Source organism: Artibeus jamaicensis, unplaced genomic scaffold (genome assembly GCF_021234435.1).
Source record: "Artibeus jamaicensis isolate MK-2021 breed Jamaican fruit bat unplaced genomic scaffold, CSHL_Jam_final contig_387, whole genome shotgun sequence".
Taxonomy (NCBI): Eukaryota; Metazoa; Chordata; class Mammalia; order Chiroptera; family Phyllostomidae; genus Artibeus; species Artibeus jamaicensis.
Window position 1 is genome coordinate 24,518,723 of NW_026521812.1, and position 18,552 is coordinate 24,537,274.

Genomic DNA, 18,552 nt, shown 5'->3' on the forward strand with positions numbered 1-18,552 from the left:
GGGGTCTTCAGCTTGGGTAAACTCTTCTGGATGACGGCCTGCCCGTGGCAGATGGCCTGGTTCACAGGGTGGGTGACAGGAATAGAGAAGCCACCACGTGTCTGGGCTAACGGAGCTGGCCTCTACACCTTGTGGCCTAGTGTCCTCTCTCAACCACTCTGAGTGTCAAGCTTGGTAACAGAAAGGCACAGATTCACATCAAAAACTGAATAAAGGAAACCACGTCAGCAGTCAGATAGAAGAAGCTACAAAACCCTCATTGTTGCGCCAAACCATATCTTGCTGCCCTGTGTGCAATATTAAAGGAAAGATCTGATGTGAACCAAAATTTTTTACTCCTCCCAGGCTTTGCAGGAAAAAACACTTCCCTGATGAAAACTAATTCCAAATAGAGAGAAAATTCTTTCTCCAATGCATAACATATACATTTCTTGCTACTTATGGAAAGGGAGAGTGAACCTCACAGCACAAGAAAAGGGATTAGGAACAAGTAGGGGCTTTTCCAAATAAAGGAAGCTGCTTCACAAATCTTCAGAATTGTATCTCTAGTACTTAGCATTTCTATGCAAAACTAGGTAAGAAAAAACATCTTGTCTGTCTCTGAACTCTCAAGGCACTTTATCTATACCTTTCATAATACAGCATATACATTCACAAGTACCTGAAAATATCGGTAAGTTATTTGCCCTGCTGAACTATGAATACCTTAAAAACAGAATCTTAGTAACCTTTTCTTGGACCTTGGCAGTCCCTTGTACGTAGGTTTCCAAGTACATGATCAATGAATAAAAAAATGACAAGCATAACCATAAATACCCCCCAAAAATGATCACATGTTGCTACTTACTGTTGGATCTGATAATGACATTCCAGGGAAAGAAAGGTTTGAGTCAAATCGTCTGGACTTGAAAAGACCCATGAAGTCGGTGTCACTGTTCCCATAGTTCGGCAAGCTCGATGTAAGAGCACTTTCAACGTGATTCGCCTTTTCCGGATCTTCACTGTTCTTCAGTTTTGAAAATTCAGAGAACTTAGTTTCTGGCAAGGGCAGATTGCTTCGAGAATCCACGTCTTTTGGGGTTTCCTCTTTCTGCAGGTATTTTTCCATGTAGCTTGGACTTTTCAAGCCTGAATGAGATGCATTTGATGAGTCGAAATTGAAGACAGTTAAGAAGCTGTTGGGCGGAAGGTGTGGCTGTTCTCGATCTGCGGCGCAGGGTGGGGCACCCTCAGCCACAGGCTGTGACGCAGGAGACCGAGAAAGAGAAGTGTTCTGAGAAGAGCTGAAAGTTGTGGTCATGGTACTGACTGATGTTACCGAGGGAGCAAAGATTTTGTCTTGCGGTAAAGAAGACAGCATGCTCGAGAAAAGTGCACTTTTTTCTAGCCTGGATCTCTTCACTCCGCCATTTGGGACATCCCTGTTCTCTTTGTCATTTATTTCTGGAGCTGCCGGAAGGGCATCTTTCCCATTCGTGTGAGCGTGCGAGGACTTGAAGAGGATACTCTGCTCTGTGGACGTACGTTTGGGCCTCAATGTGGATTTTGTGTCCAGATTCTGCATCAGCTGTAAGGCTGGTGACATTTCTGGCTGGACTCCTTTTTTCTTCCCCAAACCAAAGGTAAACACGTTGGGATCAAACACCTTTTCCAAATTGTCCTCATGAATAGGAGGCATGAAAAAGTGGGGGGCAGGAGAGTTTGGCACTCTGGCTTTCTTTTTTTTCTGAGGTACACAAACTGTGCTGTCCATATTTTTGATAATTTCAGTGAATTTTTCCATATCCGAAGAAGAATCAAATACACTATCATCACTACCAGCAGAACCGTTCAAGGCACAGGCAGGGCTGCCCTGGCCATTCATCACATTTCGATCTGGCCTTTGAGGAGTCTCTAAATGATCTCTGCTGGCAGGGGAGTGGGCGGGACTGGAACCAAACACCAGGGGTGTTCTGTTTTCCTGACTTGGAGCTTGGAGAGACAGAGTTTTCTCTGAGTCTGGCGGCATGACTGATGGGCCAGATTTTGCTACAGGTTCCTCTTCGCAATGAATGTGTTTGGGTGGTGTGCTCTTATTGCCCAGGACTTCCTCTTTCTGGGGAGCACAACTTGCAACGGAAACCACTTCAAGTTCATTATTGTGACAACTTGGCAACTGCACTTCTCTCACTTCAGTGCTATCTGAGATGATCTGGGAGCTCACATCCTGGGTGCTCTCCACGGGAAGAACAAAGGACCTGACCTGGACAAGGACCTTGGACGGATTCTCAATTCCCACAACTTCTGGGCTCTGCTCTGTGGACAAAGGAGGGCTTGCTTCTCCCTCTCCTCCAAGTGTGGAGGGGGGCATTTTCTCATGATCCAGATGAGACGCAGGCAAAATACCTCCACTATGGTTTTCTGACACTTTTAGATCAGAGAGTGGAAAGTTGCTGATGGGAGCTTCAGCACATGTATCTTTGGGAACAGCCACAGGAACAGGTGCAGGCAGTGAGCAAGGCTGATTACATGACTCAGCTGGGGGCTGTGAGTCAGAAAATGTATCCTGTGGCCTTGGTGCAGCTGGTGGTGAATCTCTGGCAGCAAGAATGGCAGGAATGTCTTGTGCTGTTTCAGTTGTATTTTCAAGTACAAGTCTTTTGCTGTCAGCAGCCTTTGAGTCGCCCTCTCCTAAGAGTTTGTGGTCCTGGACAGGAACCAGAGCAGTAGCCCCTGGTTCGGAAGGGCAGCCAGCATCTGTATGAACACCTGCCTGGTCACCCTGTTTAAGCTCAGAAGGAGCAGCTTGGCCCTGAGGAGGCTCACCTTCCATGCCTCTTATCCTGGAACTGCTGGTCGCTGGGAGAATCTCCTCTTCAGGGAGAACAACTTTGGCTTCTGCAGAGGTTTCCTTCCCCAGGACCCCATTCTGGTGACGATTTGGCATCACTTTTTTTTCCGGTTGGTCCATTTCCTTGCCTTTTTTGGCTAAATTCAGCTTCGCCCTCCCGACAAATGTCTTGTTAGAGGCTAGGGTGTTCCTTGTGCCTCGAATATCAGCGTGTCTTGGGCTACTGTTTGCCCGTTTATTTTCGAATAAGGAGATTTTGGTGGCAGTGTTTCCCTTGTGAACTGGCTGGCTAAATGGATTATGCTCATTTCCCACACTGTCAAGATTCTTGGGGTTTTTTAAATTTAGTTCCACATGTTTGGGCTTGGCAGGGCTGCAAGAAAAAAGCAATATGATAAAGTTACTGACCTAATTTGAAAAAGTGAAATACCAATTTATTACAAAACTATAAAAAGCCAACATCTTTCTGATACATAACTTTGTAAAGTATGAAACTATTTTTAAACAATCCGAAATACACTAGTAACTATTTTTAATCAATGTTTTGATTCCATATGAGGGATGATAAAATTACATAACTAAGAAAGTCTAGAGGTGGGAGGTTACCAAGTTTATCAGGTGCCTTGTGTCTTCGCACAGTGCTTGACACTAGAGTTAGAAAATGTTTTAGGGTCTGAAGAACATTAGAAAAAATTTAAATTTAACATGCTTCCAAATGTTAAATATGTAAGTGATTTCTCTAAACATAAACTGTAATTTTTATTTTGCCATAACTTTTTTCGCATTGTCTCAAAATGCTAGATTACAAAAAAATATGTATCTATCATTTACCTCTTTGGATATTGTATTCCCCTCATCCACCCCCATAAAAATTTTCTCTGATTATATAAGTATGTTCACTACAGAAAATCTGGAAAATATAAAAATGAAAAATCACTCATGATCCTCCACTCAGATATAATACCTCTGTTAACAAGTTAGTACATGTATAGCCTGTTTATATGCATTACATACTTTCAATAGAACTAAGATTATTCTATTCATAAAAGTTGGTATTTTGCCCTTAAAAATAAGATTATTTAACCCTATATTTAACAAAAAAATCATTTGAAAAGTTTTCTTAATATCTGCATAAGAGCCCATCATATGAATGTCATAATTTACTCATCAATTACTCAGCTGTGGGTTTTGTCACCACTTCTTGGGCAGAGAGTCTCCCCTGTGATTCTTGTCTCTCAGGTATAATTGCCCCCGGTGGTAATCATAAGTCTCTGAATGTACACGCTTTTTCTTTCCGAGAAACAAAATGTTCTCTGTTTGACATTAGCAGGTTCTGGTCCTGGCTCTTACACTCATTGTGTGTGTGCACTTGGTCAAGTCACTTTAACTCTCTGAATCTACCTTCTCTATCTGTAAACAAAAAAAAAAACTGGAGAGTTTAGAAGAGAGTTGGTTCCTCCTCCCCTAAACCGCCCCCCTCAAGTTATGGTTGGGGAGGGGACAGTGGAGACTGAGGCGTGGGGCTCTTGGCCAGCCACCCTCCTTTCAATAAGAATCACTCTTACTCATGTGTTTTACACATCACTTTTACACATGCTTTCCTAGAAGAATGGTCTCCAAAGCTAAAAAACAAACAAAACCCAAAATGCCCAAACCATTGGTCTAGTGGTTAATAAAATGGAGGAGATAATAACCACTAAAATTCACTGATTTCTAAGCACTTGAGAAACACCTCTGTGGCTTGCCTAATGTATAATTTTACACATTCTCTTTTAAGATGAGGAAGCTGAGGCTTAGAGAAGGTAAATAATTTGCCTGAGGCCGCCCAGCTAGTGAGTGAGGGCAGGGCCGTGACCAGAAGCCAGGTGTTCTGGTTTTTGATCCATGCTCCGGACCGCTCCACTGATCTGGTTCCCCAGAATCGGTCCCACAAGACTCGCCTCAGTGACCTCCTCTGGCTCTTTCCAGCTTTATGACTCAAGGAGTCAATGATTTATCATGAGATCTATAAGATAAAGCAATCACGCTTTATGAGGCCACCACGATAATGAGAACACAAAATGCAGACAAGGGAGGGATGTTCACATACCAGGGAATATACATTTAACAAATTCTCACTAATCACCTCTAAGAACAGTCGAACATCAAAGTGCATCTTGTGATGTAAGCAGAAAATGCTATAGGTTAGCCAACAATCTGCCTTAAAGACAAGAAACACATCTGCGCATTAAAGATTTACACCAAGCTCAAAATGTATTTTACAACCAATCTTTCCTGCTATTAACTTCTTGCTACCAAGAGTCACTACAATTACCTAGCTCAAAGTGATTAAAAGACTCCTATAATTCCTGTTGTAATGCCTTCATGATAATGTGCGAGGGGAAAATAATGGAGTCTAAAAAGCTATGGCTATAATATGAAAGGAAATATATTTTAGGAATCTCAACATTCAGTTGTAGAGAACTGAAGACAATTTTTCTAACAGCTTCAAGAAACGTGCTGCTGTATAGTCATTATTTTTGAGGAAATATACAGAGTTTAACTCTAAAACTTCAGGTTCCATTTTTTAAATCTGAATAACATCTTTTATTACAAGGCAATAAGGGGAAATTAAAGGGTTTGAAAAACCCCATCAAACAGAAAAGGACTAGAGAGAATCAGTAATTTTCCATTTCAATAGTTTGCCAATTCACTAAGTGTGAGGCCCTGTGGAAAACAAAATTAAATAAACTACGCCTGGCAAAGGAAAACTTTAGGTAGAAAGTAATCAGTACTGAGAAAGACACCTGGTTTAGCTCTACTGCCCATATCAGCACAAGAAGAGTTTCATTGTGCGGTCTGCTTCCCTAGGTTCGTCTGCCTCATTCCTTAACAGGGTAACATTTCTGGTTTTTCCACTGGTGGTTTCCTTTTGGGAGACAGGGGAGCTGAAGCGTCCTTAACCAGGTACACAAGAACATTTCTCTGAGGCTCACACTTAGGTCTGAATGTCGGCACACCGGCCTCCTCCAAATAATGGGCATCATTCACTCAGATTATTTCTCCAGTGCTGCCCTTGCAGAATAAACACTTGACTACATCAAAGATCTCCAGGTCTGAAGCTAGTGAGGTAGCTCAAGTTATTCATTAAGCAGACTTTACTCTCATGTGTTCACCAAACAGACCTTCTACTTTAAAGCTTACTTATCCGAGAAGTCAAATAGAATGGACCACTGGGTTTAAGACTGATAATGTTGTGAAAATACCAGCTCTTTCAAAACATGGTGAATGCAGGAAAACCTTCAGTAGCTTAGATACTAGCACTCATTTTTCACCAGTGCTGACTGGGAGATAGAGGAGTGAAAGGGCGGGAAGGGGGAGTTTCTGAAGAAACTCCCTAGCACCTCCCTATCCTGTCCACCCACCATTCACATCACCATCAAAGCACAAGTCCTCCAACCAGGATTTTCTTCTTCCTTTTGCACCCTGCCAGCCTCTATGGTCAGCAATATCCACTGGCAGTTTAATCAGATACCAGTTCATATTGTTATTCGACTTGCCAGCATCTCATGTTCCCGACGGAGACATAAGCTCTTCAAGGGTAGGACAGTGAATCTGAGTTGTGACTTGCCCCCATAGTTCATAGCACAGTACCACACACAGAAGGTACTCAGTAAAGGTTTGAAAATCAATCTACTTAACAGCAAGTAGTCAGTCTGTTGTTGAGCTGGATTGTTCTAACATGCCTCTTCACTCAGCAAGTTGTCTCCTGGTAAGAATGCTAACCTTTCTTCTTATCTTTCTTTTGTTGCTATTTTTTTACTTTCTTTCTTTTTTTTTTTTTATTTTGACCTTTCTTCATTTCAATATCCGAATATTACTTTTCAACTTGGAGGAAAAAATATTACCAGACTCCCTAACAGTATAAAGGGGAAGAAGCAACGAAGATACTTGTGTAAGAGTTTGTTTTTTATGCTTAGGCAAATAGTGCACTAAGTTCCATAAAGGGTTCTGTAAAACTCCTAAACTCACACACGTCCAAGCTATTGGACATACTGAACACATTAGTGCTCGCCCCATGTTTCCAAATTCAGTGCATGCGCGTTTTAAGAACGTTCTATCCAAGAATAACAGTTAACATTTGTAATAAAGAATAGAATTAGCTTATGATGTCAGGCCATCTAGTCCTCTCTATCACTTATGATACCACAGAGCCTCAAGAGAGATCTCATTCTTCTCATTCATTTAATTAAATCTTACATAAATCCGGAAATAACAACCAACTATGGCCCCGCATGTGTCATCTTCATAAACCTTAACTACAGCGCAAGGGAAACGTCCAGTGCACAAGCAGTTCTTCCACGAACACAAAGACCCCGAGCGTCTCCGACTTGCCGCCCAGTACGTGCGCTGCCCGCGCCCGCCCACAGCCCCAATTACTGCCCCAATTCCACAGCTACTTACAGGGTCACTTTAGTGGTCACCGTCGACCTGTCCACCCCGAAATGGTTCCTGGGCTTCGAGCCATCCGCGTCCGCAACTCCGGACCATCTGCCCAGCTCTTTGCTCCGACTTCCTTCTCCCCGGCTGTCGAAGTGGTTGGGGAGCGGCCCCCTCTTGTGCTCCGGCTTGATATCGGGCAGCAGAGAGCTGCTGCGGACCGTGAGCTCGCGGGGGACGACCCGGGACGCCTCCTCCCCGTTCTCCCTCGCTGCAGCCTTGGCTGCGGGGCTAGAGTCCGGCGCCGGCGGCCTCTTGGGCGGGGACTCCTTGGCAGGAGCCCTCGGGCCTCCAGCCGGCGGGATGGGCACAGCTTCGGAGACGCGGCCCTTGCCCCTCCTTTTGGTGGGGGATGTGGCCGGCAGGGGCTGTTTGCAGTGGTCCGACTCCCCTCGCGGCTGCCCTCTGGCGCAGGGGCTGGGTTTGGACTCCGGACTCGCGTCTGGGGCAGCTCGCGGAGATTTCACTTTCTTTTCCGCAGAGCCGTTCTCGGTGGCGGCGTTTGGCGCCACCTCGTAGTCGAACACCGCGTCGTCCCGCGCCGCTGCGCTGTCCGGTGGTGCCGTGTCCGGGCCCGGGGAGTCGCTGGATTTCTGCGACCTCCTCCGCCTCCCCGATCTGCGGCCGCCGGCCCGCTTATCCATGTCGTCCTGGTCGCTGCAATCGTCTGCCTCGGGAATAATGACAACCGGCTCGCCCACCTGCGCCACCTCAGTCTTACTCAAGAAGATGTCCAAAGTTAACACTTTGGTGGGATGGGCGCGCTCTCCAGGCTGGCACTCGCGTCCTCCGGGCCCGGCTTTGTCGTTTGCCTGTGCGGAGCCCGCCCAGTTCTCTGAGCCCTCGGCAGAAGGGTCACCTGGCGGAGCAGACGCGTCCTCCGGGGGCTGGCTTCGCGCGTCTCGGGGGCCCAGAGAGCCTCCTTCGGCACCGCTCGCGGGTCGCTCCCCAGTGGGAGACCCCGGCACACTCCCCGCACCCTGGGCTGGCTCCTGCTCCGGAGCAGCGCGGGGCGAAGCGTCCTCTCCCTGAATGCCGGTGAGCGTCTCTGCGTTCTCTTGCCTGGGGCAACTCTCCAGTGAGGAATGCAGCTGCTTGGCAGCGGCAGCCGCATCTGGGAAGGGCTCTCCATCTGAGTTCAGAGGTTCTGTTTGCCGTGAATCACTTTCGGGGCACAGTTGCCCCGCCGCCGCTGCATGGCTGCTCGAGCAAGGTGACAACTCGGTGTCAGGGGAGGCTTCTTGGACACAGGTCCCGGAGGGCTCGCCCTCTGGCTCCTGGGGCTTCTCTTGGGGGAAGCCGTTCTCGCGCTCGTCGGTTTGCTTTGGTTGGCTGCCCAGAGATTTCCTCTTCTCACCCTCTGTTTCGGGGAGCTGGGGGGAGGTCCCGTCTCTGGGAGAGGCCGCTTTGGCATTGGAGCGGGTGGGACTCTCTAACCCGCTCCTGGTGTTCCTCCTCCTTCCTGCCGCGAAGAGATTGCCGAGTTTCCCCAAAACTGGCTTCCTTTTGTTCTCTTCTGGTGGTTGTGCTCTGGACTGAAAAATAACACAGAATTGGGGAGAGAAAATACAAAAATCCGTGTTATTTTTTTCCTCTTTAGTAGTAAGTACATTATGGAACTACAACCAAAATGATAATAGACCAGGGTTTCTAAATGAAAAGGAAATACGAATTTTTGTTACATTCATCCCAACAAAAACATCTTTTAATTTTTTTCCTTAAAGCCAGCTATGTTTGGTGCTAGTTAGATAACATCTACTTTAACTACTCTTGGCGTTTTCTAAGGAAAATTAGCAAGGTCCAAATACTCACACATACAAAGTAAAAAATTCCCAGATCTCTCCAGCTCTTGCTTTTTACCTCTTTCCTCAGTAAAAATGCAATGCTTAATTTCTCAAACAGTCATGCTTCAGTATAGGGCAGCAGTAAACACACACACACACACACACACACACACACGCGGTATCTTAAGGCAGATTTTTTTCATGAAATACTGATTTGTTTTGTTTTGTTTTGTTTTTGAGGTAACGAGGATGAGAAAAACAGTACTGGCAGTGTTCTCCTTTAGCACACTAAGAAGCCACCTGGGTTCGACATAATTGCCAAAGAAAATAAGAAAACAGGGATTTGAGCACCTGAGCCCGCCTTTGGCCAAACCAGCCGTTCACGGTGGGCCGGGCCGCGCTCTGCCAATGGGAGTAGCACGCGGGCATTCAAACGCCCAATGATCCCCAAGTCTAACGGATCCGACTACTTTGGAAGTCACCCTGTAGGCTTTTCCCCCGCGAGAAGTTCCCAGGCGTGGCGGTATGGGAGTACAGGGAAAGGAGGGCAAGAGTCGAGGGCACAGCCTTCCCATCCCCGCTGCTCGCGCCCAGAGCGCAGGGGGACAGTAAAGCGCAGGGCTCTGCCAGTGCAGACCTCAGCCCTCTGGGCACCCGGCGAACAGGGGGGAGCCCCAGGACCCCACCCACCCAAAGGAGAGGGCCTGCGTAGCCAGTAATAATCCGCACGGGTCTCCGGAGGAGGAAAAACCTGTTTCTCTTACATAGCCTAAGGCAAAACGGTCAGCACCTGGTGCCTGCGCCGGAAATCTGGAATGCTCTCAACCAGATCAATAAAAGCTAACCAACCAATGGGCGCCGCGGCGGGCTGGGGTTTGCCTGGCTCTGGGAGTGGTGGGCGGACAGGAAGGGGACAGAGAATTGGAGCGAGAGTGACGAGCCCAGCCCGGGGTCCTAGCGGAGGGAAGTATGTTCCAGGTAAGGACCGCACTGAAACCAAGACCACACGCGTGGTTTCAACAACAAGAATTTACCTCTTCCACTTAAAACTTAGGAGCTAACTTGAGCTCCACTTTTTCTGGAACATTCAGCGCAGCTTTTACAATAGTGATTGTTTAGAGGGAGATTCCTCAATCACTCCTTAAAGCGTCTCTGTTTCATTTGAGTTATTTGCAGCCAGTGAACTTTGGACACGGTGGGAAAAAAGAAAGACGGTAAGATAAAGACTATAAGGTAAAAGAAAGACTGTAAGGTAAGGAACTAACAAACATTCACTGAGGCGGTCTTGGCACTGAGACATCATGAAATTCTGCAACAGCCTAGTGAGGTGCTGTTAGCCCATAGTAAAAAGGATGAAAGGGAAGCTTGGTTGGCTAAGAGACTTAGTGTATTAGGAATGGAAGTGGGGGCAATAAAGTCAGGATACAAATCCAAATCCTCAGCTTCCAGCGCTGCTCCTTCCACTCCACCACAGGGACACCTTTCGGAGGATGTGGGGGTGCAGTGAGCACCTCTAAGACTGCAGGCCACACACACAGGGGCCTGAGGAGGGGCTCACCAACCAGATCTACTGACAAACTCCACTCTTCTGGTTTGAGAAGCTCCTGGTGGGAGCTTTGGAAGTAGACAGCTGCGGCAGGAGGAGATGGACCGAAGCTGCAGCCCCTGGGAAGTTTTGTGATGGAGCTGATGTGCTTCCAAAATCTAACCAGAACTTGATTAATGCAATCCTTCAATGGTTATATAAATAATATAGGAAGAATTCACCAGCTTATTAAAAATACATTAATATAGTTCAACTTCCTAAGAAATACATTTGGATTCTACCGTAAGCCAAAGGTATGACATGATTTTTAAACATAACATTGTGATTTATGCCTACAGAACGTTCTTCATGCAGTAGACACTTGCTAAGTGATATATATAGATTTTCATCCAATCCTCCTAACAGCCCTTAAGGTAGGCACACTTTTCAGGCTCATTTGCCACAGCTACTTATCCCTGCCCAAGGTCCCACAGCCAGTTGTCTTTCCAACTCTGGAGATGGAGTTCTTTGTCCCCGCTGCCTGAACAGGCCTTCAAACATACCCTGAAGAAGTAGCCAGAAGAAATTGGTTTGAGTCTGTTGGCTCCAGTTCAAAAGAAAACAACTAAGCGTGTGTGTTATTCTGCCTTGCCAGTGATGGAGCAATCCATTTTTCCCACACGACTGAAAGGTGCCTGATCAGCAGTCCTCTCAGCTCAGTACAGGCATTTTTCTTTTCAGCATTAGCTATCACTGCACTTTACAAAACCAGTTGCTCTTGGGAACTCAGCTTTATAAACTACCTAACTCCTCTCTATGCCCACCACTCCCCTCACCCTGGGCCAAAGGGCTGTCAATTTTTATCACCTGCCAAGCTCCTCTGTCTTTTGAACTTGCTAGAACTGCAGAATTTTGTTTATACATGAATGTTCACAGTAGCTTCATTCACAAGAGTAAAACACTGGAAACAACTTCTATGTTCACCAGCTGGTGAATGGATAAATGGTGGTACCTCCAAACAACAGGATGCTCCTGAGCAACAAAAAGGACGGAACACAACTACATGGATAAATCTCCAAAGGGTTATACTGTACTCAGTAAAAGAAGCCAGACTCAAAGGTGACATACTGTATGGCTCCCTTTATATGATGTTCTAGACAAAGCAGGTCTAATCTGTACACATGGAAAGTAGATCGGTGCTTGCCTGAGGGCAGGGTGGGGGTAGAGGTGTGACTGGAAAGAGGTGTGCAGGAACTTTGGGGAGTGACGGCAGAGTTCTCTATCTTGATCGTGGTGATTACACTCATGTACACATCTTTCCAAACTCATCAACCTGTCCTCTTAAAATGGGTACAATTTTTTATGTATAAATTATATCTTAATAAAGTTAATTTGAAAACAAAACTTTTCCTTGGGAAGTAAAGAGCAGAGACATACTTCACGTGGTGAAAGTGTGTAGTTCATAATTCTTAGTCAATAACTTAAATTGCTTCAAAGGCTAGGTCCTCATTCATAGGAGAATGCAGCCTGCCCCCAAAGGCCTGGGTCCCTGGGATCTCCAACATCAAATCTCTATGCAGGATCCTCTGAGCAACGCTTAGCCAGAAATTGTTTCTTTCCAGTGTTCAATGAAGAAGAATGAATGAGAGAACAAAAATCCCAATGGCCTGGGAGTTGTCCAGAGAGTGGCAGTAGGCCTCCGCTTAGCAGGAGCCTTTGCCCTTGGAGTCCTCAACCCAGGATAGGAGTTCATGGACTTAACACCTTCCCCCTCAGCCTTGAGGATAACCTGTTAGGAAGGGGAGTTTTTTCTAAAGAGGCCATGAGGGCCCATCGGTTTTCTTCCTACTCCCCCAACCTCCTCTCCAGGCTCCCCTCTGGGGATGGGCAGGGTCCTGAGGGTTCTCAAACTACAGCAGAACCAGGCAATCCCCGGACTTCCTCTGTAGTTATCTTTTTACTGTGTACTTTCTGCCTGCCTTCCTTAAGGCAGTTTGCCTTCCCCACTCCGAAGAACCTCCTGTCACCCACGCCCTGCTGGTATGAGAGCAGTCCACAACAGGGCTATTTGGGGAATGGACCCTGGGTTGTATGTGGGGATCTGTTTCAGAGCGCTCTTATTGGCTCCTATTAAACGTGGCTCATTACAGGGTGTGTGTCAGCACCTATGACAAGACCATATTCCAGGCAGGGTGTGGAGGCCCAGGCACCACTGGCTGCAGTGCTGTTCTGTGATTCTCTCAACTTTTTTGGTGTGGCCACCCTGTTGTCAATAGCTGGCACTAGTATTGTTACATACATTCATATAATTTCAGAGATCTCTGCTACTTCCTCAACCAGTGGGCAGCAAAAAAATCAGCAAAAAAACCAAATTACTATATGGTTTTTGAAAAGATAAACAAGATTGACAAATGTTTAATGAGACTAATCAAGGAAAAAAAGAGAAAGGACCCAAAGAAATAAAATCAGAAATGAAAGACAAGAAGTAACAACTGACACCAAAGAAATACAAAGGATTGATTATAAGACAACATTTTGAACAACTATATGCCAACAAATTGGAAAATCTGGATGAAATGGATAAATTCCTAGAAACATATGGTCTTTCAAAACTGAATCAGGCTGAATAGAGAGATTCCATCTAATGAAATTGAAGCAGTAGTGAAAAAACTCCAAACAAACAAAAGTCCTGGACCACATGACCTCACAGGGGAATTTAACCAACATTCAAAGAGAACTGACACCTACCCTTCTAAAACTATTCCAAAAAATTCAAGAAGAGGAAAAACTTCCAAGCTCTTTTCATTAGACCAGCATTATCCTAATTCTAAAACCAGACAAAAACATTACAAAGAACATTAGAGGCCAATATCCTTGATTAAATGTAGATGCTAAAATCATCAACAAAATGCTGGCAAACCAGATCCAGAGGATCCACAAATAAGCTCATACACCATGATCAAGTGGAATTTATTCCAGGGCTGCAAGGTTGGTACAATATTTGTAAATCAATAAACATGATACACCATGTAAACAAAATGAAGGATGAAAATCAGAAGATCATATCAATAGATTCAGAAAAGGCATATGATAAAATCCAGCACCTATTTATGATAAAAAATCTCAGCAAAGTGGAAATAGAGGAAACATACCTTAACATAATAAAGACCACATATGAAAAACTCCCAGGCTATATCCTATTCAAAGGAAAAAACAAAAAGCCTTTCTCTTAACATCAGGAACAAGATAAGAATGTCTGCTTTCACCAGTCTTATTCGTAACAGTACTGAAAGTTTCAGCTGCAGCAATTAGACAAGAAAAAAAAATAAAAGGCACTTAAATTGTAAAAGAAGTAAAACTGTCATTATTTGCAGGTGACATGATACTCTATATAGAAAACACTAAAAACTCTACCAAAAACTACTAGAACTAATCAATGAATTCACTAAAGTAGGATACAAAATTAATATTCAGAAATCAGCATTTTTTAAAAGTATTTTATTTATTTATTTTTAGAGGGGAAGGGAAGGAGAAAGAGTGGGAGAGAAACATCAATGTTTCTCATCAGTGGTTGCCTCTCGTGTGTCCCCTACCGGGGACCTGGCCTGCAACCCAGGCATGTGCCCTGAATGGGAATGGAATCTGTGACCCTTTGCTTCACAGGCCCGTGCTCAATCCACTGAGCTACACCAGCCAGGGGAGAAATCAGCAGCATTTTTATACACCAGTAATAAACTATCAGAAGGAGAACTAAGAAAAAAATCTCATTTACAATTGCGTAAAAAAATAAGGTACCTAGGAATAAAAAGAGGTACCTTTTACCTCTTTTACCAAGAGGTAAAAGACTTATACTCAGAAAATTAGAAGATACTGAGGAAAAAAATTAAGGGAGATACAAAGAAGTGGAATATATGGTGTTCAAGGATAGAAAGAAGTAACATAATTAAAATGCCCATACTACCCAAAGCAATCTACAGAGTCAACACATTTCCTATTAAAATATCAATGGCATATTTCACAGAACTAGAATAAATACTACACAAATGTTTATGGAACCACAAAAGATTCTGAATGGCCTAAGCAATCTTGAGGGAAAAAAAACAAAGTTGAAGGTATCATACCACCTGATATCAAACTCTACTACAAGGGCATAGTAATCAAAGCAGCATCGTAGTGGCATAAAAACAGACATATAGATGAATGAAACAGAACAGAGAGCCAGAAATAAACTTATGCCCTTATGGTCAGTTAATATTTGACAAAGGAGGCAAGAATATACAATGGGGTAATGACAGTCTATTCAGTAAGTGATGTTGGAAAAATTGCACAGACATGTGCAAAAAAATGAAACTAGACCACCCTCTTACACCATACACAAGAATAAACTCAAAATAAATTAAAGACTTAAATATTATACTTGAAACCATAAAAATTCTAGAATAAAACAAAGGCAGTAAAATCGCAGACATTTCTCATAGCAATATTATTTCTGATATATCTTTTCAGGCAAGGGAAACAAAAGAAAAATAAACATATGGGACTATATCAAACTAAAATGTTTTTGCACAGCAAGGGAAGCCCTTAACAAAATGAAAAGACAACCCACTGAATGGAAGAACATATTTGCCAATGATATATCTGACAGGGGGTCAATATTCAAAATTTATTAAAAAATTATAAAACTTAACACCATAAAAACAAACAATCCAATTTAAAAATGGGCAAAGGACCTGAATAGACACTTCTCCAAAGAGGACATACATATGTCTGATATGCATATGAAAAGATGCTCGATGTCACTAATCATCAGAGAAATGCAAAATAAAACCACAATGAGATATCATCTCATATTTGTCAGAATGGCTATCCTCGATAAATCCACAAATGACAGGTGTTGTGGGGGATGTGAAGAAAAGAGAACCCTGTGCACTGTTGATGAGAATGCAGACTGGTGCAGCCACTGTGGAAGACAATATGGAGTTTCCTCAAAAAATTAAAAGTGGAACTGCCTTATAACCCAGCTATTCCACTTCTGGGGATTCACCCAAAGAAATCCAAAACACTGATTCTACAGAATATATGAACCCCTATGTTCACTGCAGTGTTATTTACAATAGCCAAGATGTGAAAGCAGCCCAAGTGTCCATCAGTAGATGAGCACATAAAAAAGCTGTGGTATATTTACACAATGGAATACTATTTGGCCATAAAAAAGAAGGAAATCTTATCTTTTGTAACAACATGGATAGACCTAGAGGGTATTGGGCTAAGTGAAATAAGCCAGTAAGAGAAGAAAGACAGATACCATACGATTTCACTCATGTGGAATTTGATGAACAAAATAAACTAAAAAACAAAACAGAAACAGATTCATAAGATAGAGAACAGACAGATAGTTGTCAGAGGGGAGATGGTTTATGGGGCTAGGTGAAAAAGGTGAAGTCATTAAGTAAAAACAACAATAATAACAACCTCATTCACAGACACAGACAGCAGCATGGTAATTACCAGAGGGAAGGTGGGGATGGGAGCAGGTGGAAGAGGGTGATTGGGAGATAAATGGTGACTGAAGGAACCTGGACTGTGGATGATAAACGCATAATGCCACATGCAGATGACGTATTGCAGAATTGTATGCTTGAAACCTATACAATTTCATTGAGCAGTGTAATGCCAATACGTTCCATTAAAAAGTATGGCAGAGCCCTGGGTGGTGTAGCTCAGTGGATTGAGGGCAGGACTGTGAAGCACAGGGTCACAGGTTCCATTCCCATTCAGGGCACATGCCTGGGTTGCAGGCCAGGTCCCTAGTAGGAGACACATGAGAGGCAACCACACATTGATGTTTCTCCCCTGTTCTTTCTCCTTCCCTTCCCCTCTCTCTAAAAATAAATAAATAAAATATTTTTTAAAAACTATGGAAGAAAATAGATTTATTTCAAGAAAATGGAACAATCTTTATCTTTTCAATTAATATGTGCGTCCCCAAAACATCTCAGTTCTCTGTAATTTTCTACTGAGAGTGATTGACTTCCTTGTAATATTTTTCAAAGCAGAATGCCTGCTTTCTTGCAGAAAATGCAGGAATGCTACTAAATAGGAATCAAAACATTTATCCTCTCCAAAAATTTCCCCCTGTCATAGAGTATTGAGAAATTCACATGAAATGATATATGTAGACACGCTTTGAAAATCACAAAGGGCCCTAAGACACTGATGGTTGGCATAATTAATAGCCTGATATTTTGCTGATGTTTCATAGCCCAACTAAATAACTCATAAGGTTAATTTATAATTCTCAGTTGTTGAGGTAAAGATGAAAATAACTCTGTTAGATGTAGCTCTAAAAGAGCTCTGTCTGTAGAACTTGGCATGTCACTGCTTGCGAGCGCTCACTTTCAATGTGCCAGGACTAGAATAACGAAAACAAACAAAAGTCTACCTTTTTAAAAAACATTTCCCCCGAGTCATAATGTATAGAAGATACACAGTGGGGCAGAGGGAACTCCTTTGGACCATCCTATATGACATAGCACTTCACTTTCCATAATCTTATCCTCCTCTTTTATTTTGCTTCACAGCACTTATCATTTCCTGAACTAAATTTCATATTTGTTGGTATACTTCACTGTCTGTCTTTCCTTACAGAATGTCAGCTCCATGAGAACAAAAATGTCATTTTGTTCACCACCGTGTCCCTACCCCCTCCCCAGTGCATAATACCATTGGGCACACCAACCCATATATTTCAGACTCTTTCATTCTCTCACCCACCAACAGCAAGAGCCAGACAGCAGTGTGGAGTGAGCCGGCCAATGGCTTTGGAACTTGGGTTATTTCTGAAGTCTGCAGTGAACAAGTCTCAGACAGGAATAAAGGCCTGTCTCTAACCTTCTCAAGTGATCCCCCCAAAATCTGGTTTCTGAATTACTCATCCTCTGGATTGTTTTAAGGATCAGATGAGATGTTAGTGAAACACCTAGCATAGTGTCTAGGGAAGAGACAGAGAATGAAATAGGATATCTTAAAAGAAAATAAAAGAACTACATATTCATACTTGAAAGTCAGAATATACATAAACCAGTATAATGAAGAACACAGAAATTATTCTTTATTTATCCATCCCAAAATGCTGCTATTACTATTTTTTTCTTTCTGGCTGTTTTTGAGTGGCATTGTGTAAGGTCACACTCTGTATATGCTGTTCAGTATATACAAATCATTGTTCTTTCACTGAAGCCATGCCAATAACTATACTTTTATAATAGCATTTTAATCATTGCATTGAATTCCATTATGTTAATGTAGCACAATTCCCACAGATGTTCATTTATGTTTTTTCCAATGCATCGCAGGCCGCAGGGAACATATTTGTAGCTTATCTCTGCACACATCCTTAATTACTTGCATAGGATACATTCCTAGTTAGTAATCAAGGAAGGAAAGGGGAAACCACCATGAGGTAGCTCTACATATCCACCGGACTGGAAAATAATTGAAAAGAACAGTAATACCAAGTAGGAGAGAGGGTGTGGAGCAACAGGAACTGCCACATGCTGGAGATCGGAATGGGAATGAGCAGCATCTAACAGGCTAAAGACGTCCTGTGAGCAAGCGATCCCCCTGCTCAGTGTGTTCCTTAGAGCCGCGGTTCTCAACATTTTGGTTTCAGAACCCCTGGACACCCTTAAAACTTGGGGACCTCAACAGCCTTTGTCTATGTAGGTTATCTTTACCAACAGATACCAGGTTACAAATTAAAACTGAGCAACGTTTAAAGTTCAGCGATACTCAGGACCCATTCTATTAATCATCAGAGCAAGACACCACTGCCTGTTACGGTGTCTCTGGCTCTTCGCTGTATACTTCTGAGAGCATGAGAGTGAAAGGCAAATTATATCTTAACGTTATTGTGGAAATAGGTTCGAAGTATG

At 43.5% G+C, this 18,552-nt stretch overlaps 1 protein-coding gene across 1 annotated transcript in view; it reads right to left on the reverse strand.

The window, feature by feature from the left end:
* CRYBG1 (crystallin beta-gamma domain containing 1) overlaps positions 1–18,552 on the reverse strand; it is a 184,666-nt gene that overhangs the window by 39,571 nt on the left and 126,543 nt on the right. Inside the window, exons 3-4 of the mRNA XM_037158995.2 lie at positions 7,274–8,844; positions 848–3,203 (exon numbers count right to left, since the gene is read on the reverse strand). Of these exons, the coding sequence (XP_037014890.2) occupies positions 848–3,203; positions 7,274–8,844 (3,927 nt within the window). The remainder of the gene's footprint in view (positions 1–847; positions 3,204–7,273; positions 8,845–18,552) is intronic.